Below are 16,901 nucleotides of genomic sequence, written 5' to 3'. Positions count from 1 at the left end.
CTTATCTGCATCACATGAAATAACTGAAATGAGTATAAAACTCAGCAAGTGAAACTCTTACATAACAATCTGTACATATCATACTCTGTAAAACATGACTTTGAAATCATTAAATATCATTCAACTCTTAACACATGAATAATATAGTAGAACATGAACATAACGATGGTATTTCTCTTTTCTCTGTTGGATTGACATTTAAATAGTATCTCTGTCTCTGTACCTATATCTCATCGATATAAATCGATTATTCTGTTGGGATATAAGCCTATGGTCGTTGATCAACTAATTGCATGCAATCTCTTACTATCTTTTATCAATCCAATAAATCAATTTGAACTCTTTGGCATTAAATAAAACACTTTGAAGACTATTTTCTCTTGCATTCCCTTGTACATAATTGAGACATAAAAATGCCTCTAATATACAACAAAGTATATAAATACATAACATGAATCAAATGGAATGGAATAGCATGTTAAAACCATTGAAATACAATACATATACTTCATATGAGCACAAGGAATGAATTCCACTTACTATACTTGGAACACTTGATTCAAAACTCTTGGTACAAAACCTACAACAATAAACCATGTATAGCACCATCAACAACTCAATAATCATAAACCCATACCAAAACATCCATAAAACCAACACAATCAACAAACACATGATTTCTCCCCAACACCAAAATCCAAAGAATAACTAAACCAAAAGCTTACTTTAGCTCCTTGAACCCAAAAGAACCTTGTTCTCACTTCAATAACCCAACTAGAAGTTTGAATCAAAGAAATCAAAGAAGGAACTAAGAACCCTAGCTTTCCCCTTGAGCTGAAAACCGAGAAGTAGAAGAAGAAATTAGGAAATAATGAGCCAACTCTTCTATTTAATCACTTAAAATCTCAAAACACGCTTATACTGTTCATCGACCGCAGGTGCGCTAGCTTCATCACCGCGGGTGCGCTGCGTGTACTGGACAACATCCAAAAATCCGAATCAGTCGACTGCGGGTGCACTAACTTTTATACCGCGGGTGCGGTGCCTTTTCCAGTGCGGGTGCACTCTCCTCTGTAGCCAACAATGAACTCTATGCAACAAAAATCGAATCGCAACGTCGCTTCTCCTCATAATTCGGCAACAGTCTCAACATGAAAGTTGCAACTCTATATCTTATCTAACAATTTCCATTGGCCTCATACCAATAAGCTCAACATACAAATTACCAAGAATTAAACCACAACGACGCTACAATAAAACCGCAAAACAAGTATAACCAACAATACTATAAACCATAAATCACAACTCTTAACATCAAAACTATACTTAAACTTAACCAAATAATCCATAAACATAAGAAATCTTAAACAGTACCGTTCACCAAGCATGGCTATTACAGTTTGTAGAATTAATATATGATCTCACCTGTAAATTTTTTTTTTTAATTTAAACAACATGTTCAAGGTTTTTGTTGGCTCTTCGCTTCAGATCTTTCACGGATCTCACCTGATCTTTCAATCTTAGGGACGAACAAAAGGGATATGGTCTACAATTGACGTGGAAAACAGGATGTAGGTCTGGGGAGGAAAAAACGATAATGAGAAATAAATTAAATATTAAGATAAAATGTATTTTAGTCATTACTACATTTATCATGATTTTATCCATCTTATTAATTTCACACCACACATGATATTATATATCTTTCAAATTAAATATCTTATCATATCAAGCATTTATCAATCAAATTATTAATCATTCAATTATCACATCCTACGGACCAAGCGAACCCCGAGTATATCTATCTTAGGATAAATGTATATAATAAACATATAAATAAAAGGCTTTTCCAACGGCATCTACAAGCATTTAAGATTTGACTTTCTTTCAATAATTTTGATATATTATTTTGCCAAAAGGGTGTAAAAATACATAACAGTTGCATACAACAAAAACTTAACCGGAGTTCAACTGGTATACAACGAACTCAAATTACAGTAACAAGACAAATATGTGTGCCAAGTACTAGAACTAAAATTTCAAATACAAGGCTCAGAGGTTTGCACCGCTTATACTCGGTCGAAGAGATAGGGTGTAAACACGTCTGAATGGGAATACAAATGGTTGTGTAAATTACACTCAGTTCCTGCTGATGGATGAAATCCCAACACGATGAACAACGCCGGAAGGAAAAGTACACGCGACTTGTATCCCATGTGTGTAAAGGATTGTGTATGTGATTTTGTAAACATTCAAATGGTTTCTTGGCTGACAGCAGAAGACGAGGAAATATTTTCTATCTCAGGGACAGAGGTCTTCAACTTCATGTATGAACGAGCTACTTCTAGCATTACATCCACCTCTTTCTTATACTGCAATGTAAATGATTATGTTTAGACTATGTCATCCTTCATTCTGGGTTTTGTTCACCAACAGTAAAATTTTCAAAAGAAAAAAGAGAAGAATGGTAGAACATGACTATCGATAAATTACATGTCAAAACATATACCTCATTAATAGCACCTGCTTTTATCTTGGATTGCATTATACACCATTTTTTGAAATGTGCACCTGTGAGGATGGTAAAACACTGAATGCATCACTCTCATTCAAATTTAAAATGTTCGTCTAAATTTAAAAGGTTTTAACTGCTCATCATTAGCAACCAAGCACTATAAAATTCTTGAAGATTTGTATTCACAGATTCTGATGAAGATGACATAATATCCTCAAAAACTCTTATACTAGCTCTAAAGAAATTAAAAATGAAATGACAAAAATATCAACAAAATAACTTTTTTTAAAAATAAAAACAAAAAGAGAGCGAGATATTGAATCAAAAGATGGCCACAAGAAGGATTGAAAAAAATGTGTTTTATCTCAATTAAACCTTTAATTGCTGTGTCCCGAGGACTTTCAGATAACAAATATGCTCCACAAATTTCAGCCAATAAATAATAAAATGGAGTGTCCAGATGCATTTCATTTTCAAGGAGACAAGGTGAGCAAAGAGAAAGAGACTGCATAAGAAAGAACATGATGCGAAACACACACTATCAAGCTCAAACAAACCACCAAGCAGAGGACTAAGAAACTGCAAAACTCACCAACTTTAATATCCAAGGTGCATGAAGACTCGGAGTTTGTCTCTAACGACCATCTACAGTGGACCTGGTTCACACAAGGCATCTTGGTAATAAAGAAGAGAACATAGAATAGACAAGGGAGACAAACTTCAGATAATTGACAGTGGATTACATCAGCCAATCCTTATACCATTAACCATCCAATATGTAAATTATTATGTATACTCTAAAAAAATTATTAAGATCAGAAGAATGAGAATAGGAAACTGATGCTTAATAGTATATTAGCATACCTCAAAATATGATCCAAATGGAACATCATGGGCCTGTTGTACAGTCTCAAACACCTATGTAGTAAACAAATTCACGCATATATATTAACGTATTAATTCCACAAGACAAGATAAAACTCATGAGATAGTTGCATGATTGAAAAGGTAGAAAAGTTAAGTTCTACCAGAGTTTTCTTATCTGCTGACAAGACAGCATGCTGCCACTCGGTCATTGCTGTATCTGGAGGGCACATCGGGCTATTACACAAGGTTCTGAATGTAATTTCTCTGACTTGACCATCATATTCATCGGCAGCATGCCACTGACCCATCTGAAGTTAGCATAACAAGAAACTTGAGATGATTAACACCATAAAATCCAAATCAAAATCAGTAAATCGTATTTTTGGAGCTCATTTTCTTCGAACACAGTTTATATCACCACCTGAAGAATGACACCGCAGATCATTTGACATTCGAGATAGATTTCATGGGATGTCTAGCATAACTATCTATTAAGGAAACATAATTACTGGAACCTAATTCAATATGTCTTGGTCATAAGAACCTGTGTAGCACCCACGGACATTTCCTGAGCATGTATTTTAAATATATGCATTGGAAGACTTACAGAATTTTTTTCAATATTTTCACGAGGATATGGTCCACAGTTGAGTGATAATAATGTAGAAAAATATTTTATGCGCCAGTGAATCATGGCCCTAATTGGGATATCACTGCTTGCAAGCGTGTGAGGCTCTCTTCAAGCGCAACCATGTTCATAAAACATTTACCTACCCTGATTTACTATACACACCAAAATGTTGTTATTAATAATATATATTAGTCAGTATTCTAACCCTCACTAGTCCCTTGAAAGATCTAAATATATGTTTTATTTATTTATTGTAATTTCCAAAATCAAGAACTCAAGAATCGGGACACGGAAGGAATAAGCATGTAGGCTGCAAGATGATGAAATTATATTTTCCTATTTTTATATTTTAGACTAGACATGACATCGTTTTGTACAAGTAACATTTATTTTGTTTTATCTAAGCAATAAATTAATTATTTGTAATAGTGAATCTGTGTACGGCTTGAAGTACTTCCGAAAAAGACCAAAATCCTTGTACAAAATAGTTGTAGAAAATGTGACACCAAACGAGGGATAAGCCAGTAACCTCCGAACTGGGCGCCACAAAATCCTTGTGCCCTTGATTATAAGTATTTAGATGTCCATATCAGTAAAAACTGAAGCTAGAACAATTGAATTAACATTGAAACCTTCGTAAATATGAATTAGATTTAAACTCATTTTGACCAGAAGAATCAATTATCTGATATGAAGTAGATGAATAACTTTTAACAAATATTTGTTACTTACAACAAGATTAGAATCCTTTCGGACAGATCGGTATTCATGTATGAAAGTCGAACCATCATCTAGCAGAAACTTGAAAAATTGCTCAGCTGTGCAGGGAAAAACTTCCTGGAAAACAATACACTTATCAAAGCAATACATATAAATACGTTGCTTGAACTTAATATCAAAATATAAAAGGATAGGTATACAGACATTGAATATTCCAGAAAGACATTCCTCTTTGATGAATGGTTGAAACTTTTCGGTCTTGGCCATGCTTTCCTCAGAGACTTTAGAATGCCTTCTGCTGCCTCTGATAGAACTGCTATGAGCACGCAATGCTGATTGTTCCTTTTCCTGTATACATACACATAAATATGTGAAGGAGCTACTATGCAATACAAGCATGTGAGAGAGATCTGTAATATGAGGACACAAAAAAAATTCTAATTTTAATAGCAATTGGACTGATACTAATATTCTTCAAATATGGCTGAGTAGCAACCACCCCATGATCACGGTAATTTCATTAATTGTCAAGTTTCTTTCAGTGTCACTACTCACCAATGGAGCATGACAAATAAAAGAATCTATGCTTCCAATTCTCATTCATAAAGTGTGCCGCCTTATTATCAAAGTACCACTTCAAAATCGCAGTTCTCAAGAAAAATGTGTGGAGAATTCATTATGGATTCATACCCAGCCAACATAAATATATTATTCAATCAAAACGATAAAAAAGCCATGATCTAATCCTACTGCTTTTTAAAAGTATTGAAGTTTAAAGCGGAGAAAAGTATGTGTAGTAACCTTGTCCCACATGGGTTAGAAAAAGAAGTTCAAAATGGTTTATAATCAGAAACAATTCACTCATGTAGCAGCACCGGTTAATCATTTTCATAAAGCGAGAATGAATACGAAGTAGTTGGACGTGCCTGAGTCAGGAGCATGACATAATAGTATCGAAGTCGATCAACAATAACACCGGGAAATAATTGTATAAAAAGTTACGTTAGTGAGAGCAACATCTTGAACCTGCGGAGCAAAATGCAACAGCCATAGGAAACTACCACTTGAATCTACAACTACCTCTATGTTTTCGGCGTTGGTGGAACAAGAGGTCAATCCGCGATGGAAATGCCGTGTTGTGAAAGAGATGATTATAGTATCCCTTGTCCCACGTACGTTAGAAAAAAAAGTTTAAAAGAGTTTATAATGAGACACTCTTATGACAACTTGGACTAACCAATTTAGAAATACGGGTACGGACACAAAGTTCTTGCTACAGGGGCTCATTATGTAATTGCAATTGCACTTACACGGGCCCGGAATGACAATATGTGTATCTGATCAGTGGCTAAACCATTTAAAATCAAACCCATTCATAAAACGACATAAAAAGACTCGAGATATTCAAATCTACTCTTCAGTTACCTCTAATTGGAAAATAAGGTAACCGTATGCAAAATATCAACTTTGGCTCTAAGATGCAAGGCAGCTAAGTTCTCATTTGCTGAAATATTAAAAAATAATGGGTAGCACTTCTAAAATAACTACCCAAGGGTGTGTGCAAGCATGAAGATCCAAAAGCCAAGAATCAAACCTTTTTCTCAGCTTCTAACATTTCATGATAGTTCTTCACTGCACGTTGTATAGCTCTCAGCGCGTGATTTCTATTCCAGAAAGAAGCAAACATATATCTTACCCTACCTGAAAGAGACATAATTAGTATCTTATACGCAAAAAGACATGAATTCGCATTTTGCATAAAATACACATTCAGCAAGACCAAATTTAGAGTCGGACTGCTTTATACTTAAACTAACTTCGGTAACAGTTTGCATTAAGTCGCAATAAGATTCGACACGAGTATGCGCTTTTATATAAGCATATATAATGAGACCAAATCAAACACTTTTATGCTTATAGTAGCATTAATATTAGTTTTCCTTCCACAGGATGAAATGATAAGATGTGAACCGCATCTAGTTTTCACTTTTCAACTACTCTTTCTTTACACCTCAAGTTTACACATTGCATACTATGTTACCAATCAAAAAAAGATTAAAAAAAGAACAAGTTTCCCCCACAACGCACAGAGTAAAAGTGAAATTAAGCAGCACCAAGAAGATATATCCGTCTTAGACTTGTGTATGATTATTTTCCAAGATTGAAGCACCAAATTCTAAAGAGACGTAAAAAAAAATTCCCTTTTGATATGTCGCCTGATAATGAGGTTTACAGGCAATATGCAAGTCTCGGTTAAACATGGGATACATCAAAATTAACTCAAGAAGACAAGCAGAAGCCAAAAAGGAAGAGTTACCAACCATCCGGACTTCCTAGAGGAGGCACACCATGTCCCCCAGCACCAGTTTGAAGAATTATTGTAACAGCAGGATTGATTAATGCATGCTGGCTCCTCTTTATCTGAGACGGAAAACCAACAAACGATTTCATCATTTCACACTTCCAGTCAAAGCTCATGAGCATGCAGAAAATGATAGTGATTTTTTGTACCTCATCAATGTCTCCAAAAGGTATAATTACCTGTAAATATGGAAATGGACTCATACTTCAGGTAGAAACCAAAAATGCACTGACAGCCAAGACTGAAAATTATTTGACCAACAGTTTCCATTCATATAATTCAATAGTTTGTATATAGTATTATGAAGAAAATAATGAAGAATTGGACTGGCTCAAATATGTGAAAAGCATTCCATATCGAACATTTAAGTGGAGATGATATTTGCAGAACACAGATGACAAAAACAAGTATATTCCTTGCATGGATTGCTTGAGAAGTAACTGATGTAATCTGCTATTGAATAAAGGAATATAAAGCAGTTTCCAGATGTATTAAAACAGAAAATACCTAGAGTGAGCATGCAGAATAGACCATGCTACTAAATCTTATGTAGCTTATTTTTATTTTTTATCATTTGCATATATTTTCTTCGATATTACCATGATTCTTTGAACTATAAGATACATTTAAAATATTACATGCTGGAGGCATACCAAATATGCCTCTCTCATAGGTTTCCATCTTGTGTGTTTGACTGCACACACTTGTTTTCTGTATCCACCACGCAGAGCGCTATCGCAGCCAAAATGTACTTGAATCTCGTCTGATGAAACGGTGAAAAGAATACCGTGCCCAAAAAACGAAAAAAACAAAAGGGAAAATATTTTTCTTTTTGAGGATTGGTCATGAAAATTTCATGAATAATTACGTTGTATTTGCAACAGAAAAGAACTTGAGGCTCGGCTAGTAAAAGAAATTTATCTCTCAATGGAAGGTGAAACACTTGGTTTTTACCTCCAGACTATTTCCAATATCTCTTGGCTTGGTCACATGTTAGACTCCAAAATCACAAATTGCTATAAAACTCTCTAGAGGCTTATTACCTTTTCGATATAAACCAAGTTATTTTGCATCAAGTAAATATTTGTCATATATAAAAGGTAGAGCATCAAATCTTGAACCAACAAGAACTAAAGAAGTTTTTAAATTTGAAGTTTCGGGGAGGTGCCTCACAAAGAACTGCTTGAAAGATTCCAAAGAAACTGACCTTCATTTGCTTTGAGAAAACATTAGAATGGAAGCAGATGTGCCATGTTGATACATACATTCTACCATGGTACAAAAATGATCTTTCAAGTGCACATGAATAGCTATGTTCAACAACCTGAGAAACAAAATGATTAATATCAGCAACTGAATTTACCAACAGTCGCCAAAATAATAGATATAGTTTAAACAGACAAACACAAGACCAAACTCATTCTAAAGAGAGTTTGGAACTAAGAATGACCCAGATGAAAGTAGAGAACTATGCCTCATCTGGAAGAAGATTAAATATTGTTTGCAGTGGCCCAGGTTTCTGATGAACAACAGTAGGTCTTTGTTTATCTAAAGTTCTTCTTCGATTAATAGCACCAGCGTAGCCATTTAACCTGAAAGAACATTAAACTAGTTAAGAAAATTTACTGGAAAGGCATTACTGTCGCAATAAAGATGTGAATTCCAAATGGGCAGATTATCCTTTATATCTGAACAATTAAAAAATTGATTCTGCTTGTGCAAGTCAAAACATAATAATCAGGAAGTAAAGATATGTATATTAAAAGGAAAGATATTGTAATGTGTGTGCGTAACTGTTTGAGAACATACAACTGTTCTTCAAATTTTATTCATCTATGTGAGCTTAGCAAGAAATTTTTAAAGAATGTTACTAAAATTTCAAACAAAATGAGCAAGATAGATGAACTCCCAGATCCCAGAAAAATTACACGACAATGTCTTCTATGTTTAAGTAAAATAGGTAGATTTAAAGCCATGTAATAATTCACAAAGGTCTCACAACAAGAAAGAAAAATTGCGCATGCCATGTTATTGAGCATTTCTAGAAAAAATAGCAGGTCTAACTCAATATTAAGTGCAAACATTAATGAACTTTTAACTTTCTCCAAGTCACCAGAAACAACTTCATCAGAAAAGCAGCCCGAACAACTATACAATCTCATATATTTTACCCAAAGAGTCATTACCCAAGAATGTTGGACATTTTACATTCTTACAAAGCAATGAACACATATTTTACTAACAAAAGAGACGGTCACTTTTAACGAGAAGTCCCAAAGGGGGAGCATAAGTTATACAAAAGCAACCTGGAAGAGTTCATTTGGAGTTTGAGTGTTTTAATATGAACACAGACCTGACAAGCCAAAAACAAAATGAGTTTTAAACCAATCGCCAGAAAAAGGACAAAATCTATTGGCTGGCAGAGTTTGAAAAGGATAAGTTACCTGCCCTGACGGGCTGTCCAATGTATACCAAACAGCCCCAGTTTGACCTTCGTGTTCAACAGGAATATTCACTGAACCAAGAACTGCACTTTTCCAAATTATATCCCAATCATAAATGGTCACATTAATCTGCCAATAAAATTAGGTAAAGAAAAAAGAAAAAAAAAGAAGAAGAATTAGTCCAAGGAAAAAGGGACGAATAAAAGCAACTGTTCGAATGTTAAAGACATGTTCATATTCTTAGAAAAAAGGGACATGTTCATCGGAGCAAATTCAATCACAAACAAAACTGCTTAAAAAGATATCTTCAGTCATTTGACGTCTAACCATGTTCCACTACTTTCAGGAGTATTTCTTGGTCAACACAAGCTAGGGAATGAAATTTAGAAATCTACGAATTTATTCTCTAGGTCATATGTTGATTTTCAATTGCCGATACCTGTACCAACATTCCGTAATATAGCAAGAGAGACATCGTAGTTAATGAAAAACAAAACGGTGTTAAATAATGGAAAGACATAGCACAAACAGGGCAAATATAGATGGAATTTATTTGTTGAACATGAGATTAGAATCTTGAGTTCCTCTGACTGATCACTGAAGTCTTAAAAATTCCAGACACTGTAAAAAGGTTTTAAGTATTTGAAAAAAAAAGTAATGGACAAAGTTGCTGGAAGTACAATCATGTTTTTCGAGTGCAATGGAGTTCTTGAGCAATATATGCAATTAAAATCCATGTAATCGGACTTCTTTTCGTGGATTTCAGAATAAATTTGTAAAACAACGCTGAAGATTAATTGACTTTACCATAAACCAATAAATTACAGAAATATGAAATACATTTTACTATAATCTAGTATCAACATTTGTCTATTTCGGACTTGATTAGGGATTGGAAATATGTTTGGGCTTGAAGTTAGTAGGCTAGTAATTTCTAAGTTGTGAAACTTTTCTTCGTACGGATTACTCATCCGCTACTATTGTAAACTTTATTTATTAAATAAAAAAAATCTAGTATCATTCGTTAATTTGACAAGGAGAGGAAAAAGTTGGTCATAAATAAAACCTTCTCTATTTCTTTATAAAAAGACAAATCAATATGAAACAATAAAATTTTAGTTAATAAAATCATAAAACAGAAAATTATTAATACATCTTAACGACTAAAATTCATAATAAATTAATTAAAGCCCAATAACAGATGGATCCAAATAATGAAACGTTTCATTTTTTTCCCTGTTTGACCCACAAGTTTCCATGTAAAGTTAACTACCTCCACAGGAAGCTCATCGATGGAGAAATTGAACTCCTCTCCCCACATGGGATTTCTAGAGCCAGGTACCATTGAACTACAAGAACAAATAAATAATTAACTATTTAAAATTCCTGCACGAGATGCCATAAAGGTAATGCAGAATAGTACAAATTATTAAAACCAATTGTATCAAATCCCTATACCACTCTCTGACCTCTACTTCAGGTTACAATGTGATAAAACAAACCAAAGCCTGAAATGAAGTTGAAAAAACACAATCTCACCATTGTCAAAATTAAAAAAAAAATGAACAATTCCAATGCACATAATATCTTTATCAGAGGTATCTACGCCCAACGGTATTAGTATCTCTTGGTCCCTTGGCCCAAATGGCATACAAAAAATATATCCATGTGTTGAAGTTGTCCTTACAATATATATCATTCAGTGAGTACTCAAGTTTTAGACACAGATGAGATGTAGTCTGCTTTACCCAACAATGTGATGCTTGTATTGGTTTCCCAGACCTCATTTTCACGGCCCCAATGGCCATATAACAGCTTAGCCATATTGGCTCTCAGGTACAATCCATACTCAAAACATGTTCATTCGACATCCAAAATTAATCACTTTTTTAGGAAGGACGTAAAAGTTTCCGTGCCAAATCTTATAGATGCAATTCCCTCTTCCATTGATAAGTTCAAAACGTGCAAGTCTATCTTTCTTCTCACAAGGTGCACTCAATTTGTCAACAAGGACAGATCATGAAAATTTAGTTGGTCGCGTAGTCATTTAGGGAGCAAGGCACACTAAAGCGCTAGGTACCCTGGAGATGGAGGCGTAAATCACATATTTTTCACAAAGATAGCAAACATTATAAATAAACGATTCATTAACAGATAATGTATCGTAAACAATTCCTAGAAAAAAAAATTAATCATCTAAAATTCATTAGTAAGTTATCAATTCATAGTATATTAAGAAAAAACTTCAAATATCTAAACCATCTACTTCCTCTTCACCGTCATCTTCCAAAACAATGATGAGTCATGTGTAGAAGAAATTAGAGTAAAAGTTTGCATAGAGAATTACACAATCATCTAAATCATCAAATTCATCATCATCCTCCTCAACTAAATCTTCATCATAGGAGTAAGATTACAATTAAAATTTGCAAAAAAAAAACTTATGAACTTTACTTTCTGATAAAAATTCTTGCATAAATGAGTGATAATAGGGTTTTTTTTGTCATTAAAAAACATGAACTTTGCTAATTGGGCTTCAAAATTGGTTAAACTCGAGTTAATTTTTATTTACTTACAAAATATCGGTCAACTTCTTAGGGCCTCTCGAATGGCTCGCGCCTAGGTTGAGGCGCACGTTTTAAGCATGCTTGTTTTAAGTGTTGCGCCTGGGTTACAATGGGTGCGCCTGGCTCAGCCCGTCACCTAGGCGCAGCCAGGTGCACACTTTTAGTAACTATGGTCACTTGGTCGGGTCAAAACAAACTTGAAACAGGCAGCGTGGTTTTGGAGTGGTGGTTCAGTGCTACAAAATGAGCAGAAAAGATGGGAAGAAACTAAATTTTATGCGTGTGGTCTGAGCAAGAAACAATAAATCTAATGACACTTTATGAAGTTATAATGAGCTTAAAATAATCATGAGCTTACTCATGGAAGATGTAAAGCGAACTTCCAAGAAAGGTAACATTACAATCACACGAACATAGTTAAAAAGGCAAATAGATGAAATTATAACACCAATAGTTTCAAAGATTAAGGATACTGAATAGAATTAAAAGCTTAGTAGGAGTATAACTCACGACGTCCTAGATCCCATCCTTGGTAAAACTATATATGATGGAAAGAAACTGGATAATTTTGGTTCCTAAAAACATAAAAAGGCTTCTGTATGTTGTCTCATCAAATTCTTTTATTGAGGATAAGCAAAAAACAATAAAAATATTCACCCACTCATTTATATAGCATCCAACACAATCAGAAACAAAAACAAACATCATAAAAACGGCATCACAACAATGAATGGAGCAGGACAATTTCTTAAAAAAACTAAACCTAGAGAAATCAAATCAAATGCAATCACCTAAACCGCTTTTCAGCACCACAAGTTACAATTGCATAAGGATCTGAAGTGCCATTCAAATTAGCCCCCATAAGATTCTTTGCAGCTAACAGTTCCACCTGAAACAGAACTTCCTATCGTAACATAAGAAAGGTCGTAGACAGGTTGTTGAAACTTTCTGTTTAGTTTAAAACCAGTTCAAGATACCTGCTGCTGAAATGATTTTAAAGTACCTTAATTAAGTAAGCAGAATTAGTTTGAGGGTCTCCTTTAAACTGGCCTGTCTACAAAAGAAGCGTAGGACTGCATGTCATGTGAGGAAAATTACTCCAGAGAAAAAATAACAAAAGCAATATCCAAGATTGCACAAAGAATAAAAACTTTATAATTGCATGCAATAATCATGACAGAAAATATCAACTCCCAAGCATCAAAACTTAGTGGAGAAGGCCAGCATTAGTACACGCAATTCTCATGGGACCATTTGTGAATCAGACAGAAATACAATTCCAGCCAGACGAACATTTCTTTTCTAACAAATAATAATTTTAAACATTTTTGAACTTATATAAGTAGAGTAATTTTAGCTGTCAACTCCATCATATCTTTCGCCTTCTCAAATTAATTATCTTTCAAAGACTGTCATCTTAGTAAATTGTTATTTATGATATACTACAACAAGAAAAACATTATTTGATTGTATCCTCGAGTTGGTGTATGCCATGCAAAGCAGAAATTATTCCAGAGATCACATCTTTCTCTCTAGCAAGTTCACAACATCTTTATAGAGTAAAATCTTAAGGGAATTTAATTTACACTGGATGTTGCCAGAAAATCAAATTCATGGGTAACTGATTATATGTTGAGAGAGAGAAATAATCCTAAAAATTATAGAGAACAGTGACACTAGCAATTACTTGAGAGGTGTGGAAAATAAAAAAACCATTATGAAGCCAGTAATATTTGCAACTGCTTTTGTATCTCAACTTAGTGACAATAACATAAAATCGTTGATTACACTTTGGGCATGTCTGAACAAAAACGAGGAGTTCCTTAACAAATCCCAAGCAGAATCAGAAAGCAGAAAGGGATTAGAGGTCTTGTATCAGAAAAAAATTGAGGTTCAAAATGCAAAACTAGGCAATCCAACATTCTCAGCATGGTTTGCAACCTCACTCAAAAAAATCTATCAATCCAAACACGGAAAACTCTTTTAAGGGTCCAGAATATACTTGATGATGCATATGGAACAGCCACATTTGAATTCTCAGAAAAGTGAAGTAATCCAGTGGTTAAGATAGCATTCATGTAAAAACAAAATTATTAACAAAATACTCTCTCCATCTCAAATATACATACTTGTTTGTTTTACACAGACTTGAGAAATGCTAAGTTTACAAATAAACTTCCTAAGGTATATTTAATTAATTCATTCAAAAAATAGTTGCATGTTTTCCAATTCTTAGTTATGAGAGGTGTATTGGTAAAAAAACAAGAAAAAATGTTAATAAAAGTAGAAACTGGACTATATATAAAACAAGTAAAAATTCTAATATGCTTAAGAAGTAAGGCTGCATACTTGGGATAATCGAAAAAAGGAATCAAGTCTATGATTAGACTGGGGTGGTAAATGAACTTTTCCAAGATTAGCGAGTCATTATCTTTTGATATCATTGTAAGAACAAATGACGCTCCATTGTCTCTAAAGGATTACGGATTCAAATTAGAAGGATTATCAGATGAAAAAGGTCCAACTTCCAAGCACCCATGATTCACCAACACTTCAGATGGTGGAGATCTCTTGCATGATCCAGTGATCAACGATAGCGAATCATGAACTAACAGAAAACGCACTGAGGAAAAACATCCTAATCATTCCTTAATTACTATATTGACATCCATATAATACAAGCAATATAAAGTGTCTAAAAAAAAGAGTAACCGAATACATTGATAGACAAATTGCTGGTACGTAAATGAGAGACACTGAAATAAATCAAACTGGCCAGAGATTGAGGATAAACCTTTTCTTTATCAAGAATCACATCAGCACCAGCGGCACCCATGAAAGTCCTATCATCTCCGCCGCCGCCATCACAGCCCAGAGTGAAGTACCAGTAAGCCGCCACCACGAATGCCGCTGAAACCAACGTGACTTGCACCTCCCACCACGAGGGCAACAACAACTCCATCGACGGCCATGAAAACTCCATAGCCGCCATCATCATTTCTAACACGCACCCACGTCAAAGAAATTATCTGAAACTCGAACAGGCAGAACGGGCCAGAAAGTCAGCGCGATGAAAGTCGGGGAGAAAAACAAGGAACCCCGTGGTCTGAAAAGCAAACACACAGTTCCACGCTAAGCGTGTGCGATCTGCGGGGACAGGTTGCGGGCGTATGCATCCATCTGTATGTAATATGTGAAGCCAAAAGGAAAGTGTCAAAAGGTGAAGGAGAAAATTAGGTAGAAATTTACACAAGTGCTATGTGTCGATCTATTGGGTCAATGGGCGGACCAGTCGAGGTTCTTAAACGTGTGTATGTGTGTGTGTATATATATATATACAAAAATGATAGGTGGGCGCCGCTGAGTTGGCATCCACGTCTCTTTTTTTTTTTTTTTCAATTGTTAATAAACAAAATCAGTGCAACTATCTCTTCTTCTCAAAAATTAAGCGACCAGGAACTCTCTCTTCTTCTCAAAAACTAAGCACACTTATCCACAACGCTGTGAAAAATCGAACCGATTTCGTTTTTTTCCTTCATCTTATTGGCTGCAAGTTCCTGATGCCAATCATATCCTTCAGCTAAATTACCCACGCTTTTAATGATGTTCAATCTATCTCCATAGATTCAAGGAGAATCAGAAGGAGAAATATGACGGTGAGAACTGGGGTTGTGAAAGCAGCTCTCGCGACAATGGCAATATGCTTGGCCTGATACATAGGGGTGCCACCTCTGTATTGGCACTTGAAGGAAGGAATCGCTGCTGTTAGCCGCTCGTCTTCCCAGTATTGCCCACCGTCCGACTGCGACTATGATTTTCAGCCCCTTCTGTCCATTTCCCAAGGTAAACTTCATGTTCGATCTGTTTAGATCTCTGAATTTTGTGCGTCGGTCACGCGTTGAGTTATTGGGACTTGCTCTTTGTGCTCAACTGGATTTTGTTTATTGTTTCAAATGTTGATGAAATGATTGTGTCTTTCATGTGGTATGACATGTCACCTCGAATGTGCTCTCAGCCATGAAAATTCAGGCATCTCTACTGGTAGGAGGGATAAGGGGCTTGATGGAAGCTTCTCTTGCGTATCTTGTGGAAAAGTGAATGATTTACTAAGGTAAATGTCTGATCTTGTTTCTATATGTTCTGTTTCTTGTATAATTATAGGATTTTTATATTCAACCGTAATGAGGTTGAAGTACTTCATCATCAATATTCAACTGCTATTAGTTCCATATGGTGGTGAGGCCTCTGAATTCTCTGGCTGGTGTGATTGGTACTTTGCTGAGTTCTGCGCCATGCTTGCATCATTGGATTATTTTCTAGTTAATGGCTTATTTTTTAGTAAATAGTTGGAATTATTCAGTTTGTCTCCATACTTGGTGGAATGGAGCCCTTTGTTTTCTTTGTAAGCTTCCTTGTAGAGATTGAAGTGGTTTAACTTGTCAATCTTGTAATTCAGCACGCCTTCCGAGTGAGGATATTATTTGTTCAACAAAATTTTTTTGATGTAGAATGTGATCTGGTCACATGAAGATCGGGCACATGCCTTTGCGTTCTCTCTTGTGTTCTATTAGTTTTTTAATTTGTCCTTTCCAAATGATTGTGTTATGTCTTTAACCTGATCATAGATTTTTTTGTTTTCACCCTTCTTCCAATCAGTCATGTTTTGTTCTAATTTAATAAAAAAAATCTGTACAACAAAAAAAAAAAAGATAGGTAATCGGTGCATACCTTGGAACGGCAGAGATCGGGTGGCGGAGTGGTGGATGAGTTTCGATCCTAAGGCGGAGATTGGGCG

General features: G+C 35.0%; 1 protein-coding gene across 2 annotated transcripts; it reads right to left on the bottom strand.

Annotated features, from left to right (window-relative positions):
- Positions 1–1,924: 1,924 nt before the first annotated feature.
- LOC142517685 (BAG-associated GRAM protein 1) lies at positions 1,925–15,365 on the bottom strand. 2 transcript variants are annotated; one of them, XM_075620067.1, is made up of 18 exons: positions 14,901–15,365; positions 13,110–13,179; positions 12,898–12,995; positions 10,813–10,888; positions 9,540–9,668; positions 9,402–9,448; positions 8,570–8,687; positions 8,303–8,419; positions 7,245–7,274; positions 7,055–7,154; positions 6,328–6,434; positions 4,938–5,081; positions 4,746–4,850; positions 3,544–3,690; positions 3,380–3,433; positions 3,108–3,171; positions 2,510–2,571; positions 1,925–2,372 (listed from the first exon to the last, which is right to left on the bottom strand). In XM_075620067.1, exons 3-18 carry the CDS (start codon positions 12,966–12,968, stop codon positions 2,253–2,255), a joined length of 1,491 nt encoding a protein of 496 aa, XP_075476182.1. In that variant the 5' UTR covers positions 12,969–12,995; positions 13,110–13,179; positions 14,901–15,365; the 3' UTR covers positions 1,925–2,252. The 2 variants fall into 2 exon arrangements, with proteins under 2 accessions (XP_075476182.1, XP_075476180.1); XM_075620065.1 differs by having other exon boundaries at positions 13,110–13,160.
- Positions 15,366–16,901: the final 1,536 nt, after the last annotated feature.

The sequence above is a fragment of the Primulina tabacum genome, chromosome 11, assembly GCF_025594145.1.
Source record: "Primulina tabacum isolate GXHZ01 chromosome 11, ASM2559414v2, whole genome shotgun sequence".
Lineage (NCBI taxonomy): Eukaryota > Viridiplantae > Streptophyta > Magnoliopsida > Lamiales > Gesneriaceae > Primulina > Primulina tabacum.
The sequence above is the reverse complement of the archived record's forward strand: the minus strand, read 5'-3'. Positions and strand labels throughout refer to the sequence as shown.

Coding starts and splice junctions, on each gene's coding strand:
- LOC142517685 (XM_075620065.1), bottom strand. CDS start 15,104: ATGATGATGGCGGCTATGGAGTTTTCATGGCCGTCGATGGAGTTGTTG. Junction 9,449..9,539: donor TGGACAGCCCGTCAGGGCAG/GTAACTTATCCT, acceptor TTGGCTTGTCAG/GTCTGTGTTCATATTAAAAC. Junction 2,373..2,509: donor AAGCAGGTGCTATTAATGAG/GTATATGTTTTG, acceptor TTTACATTGCAG/TATAAGAAAGAGGTGGATGT.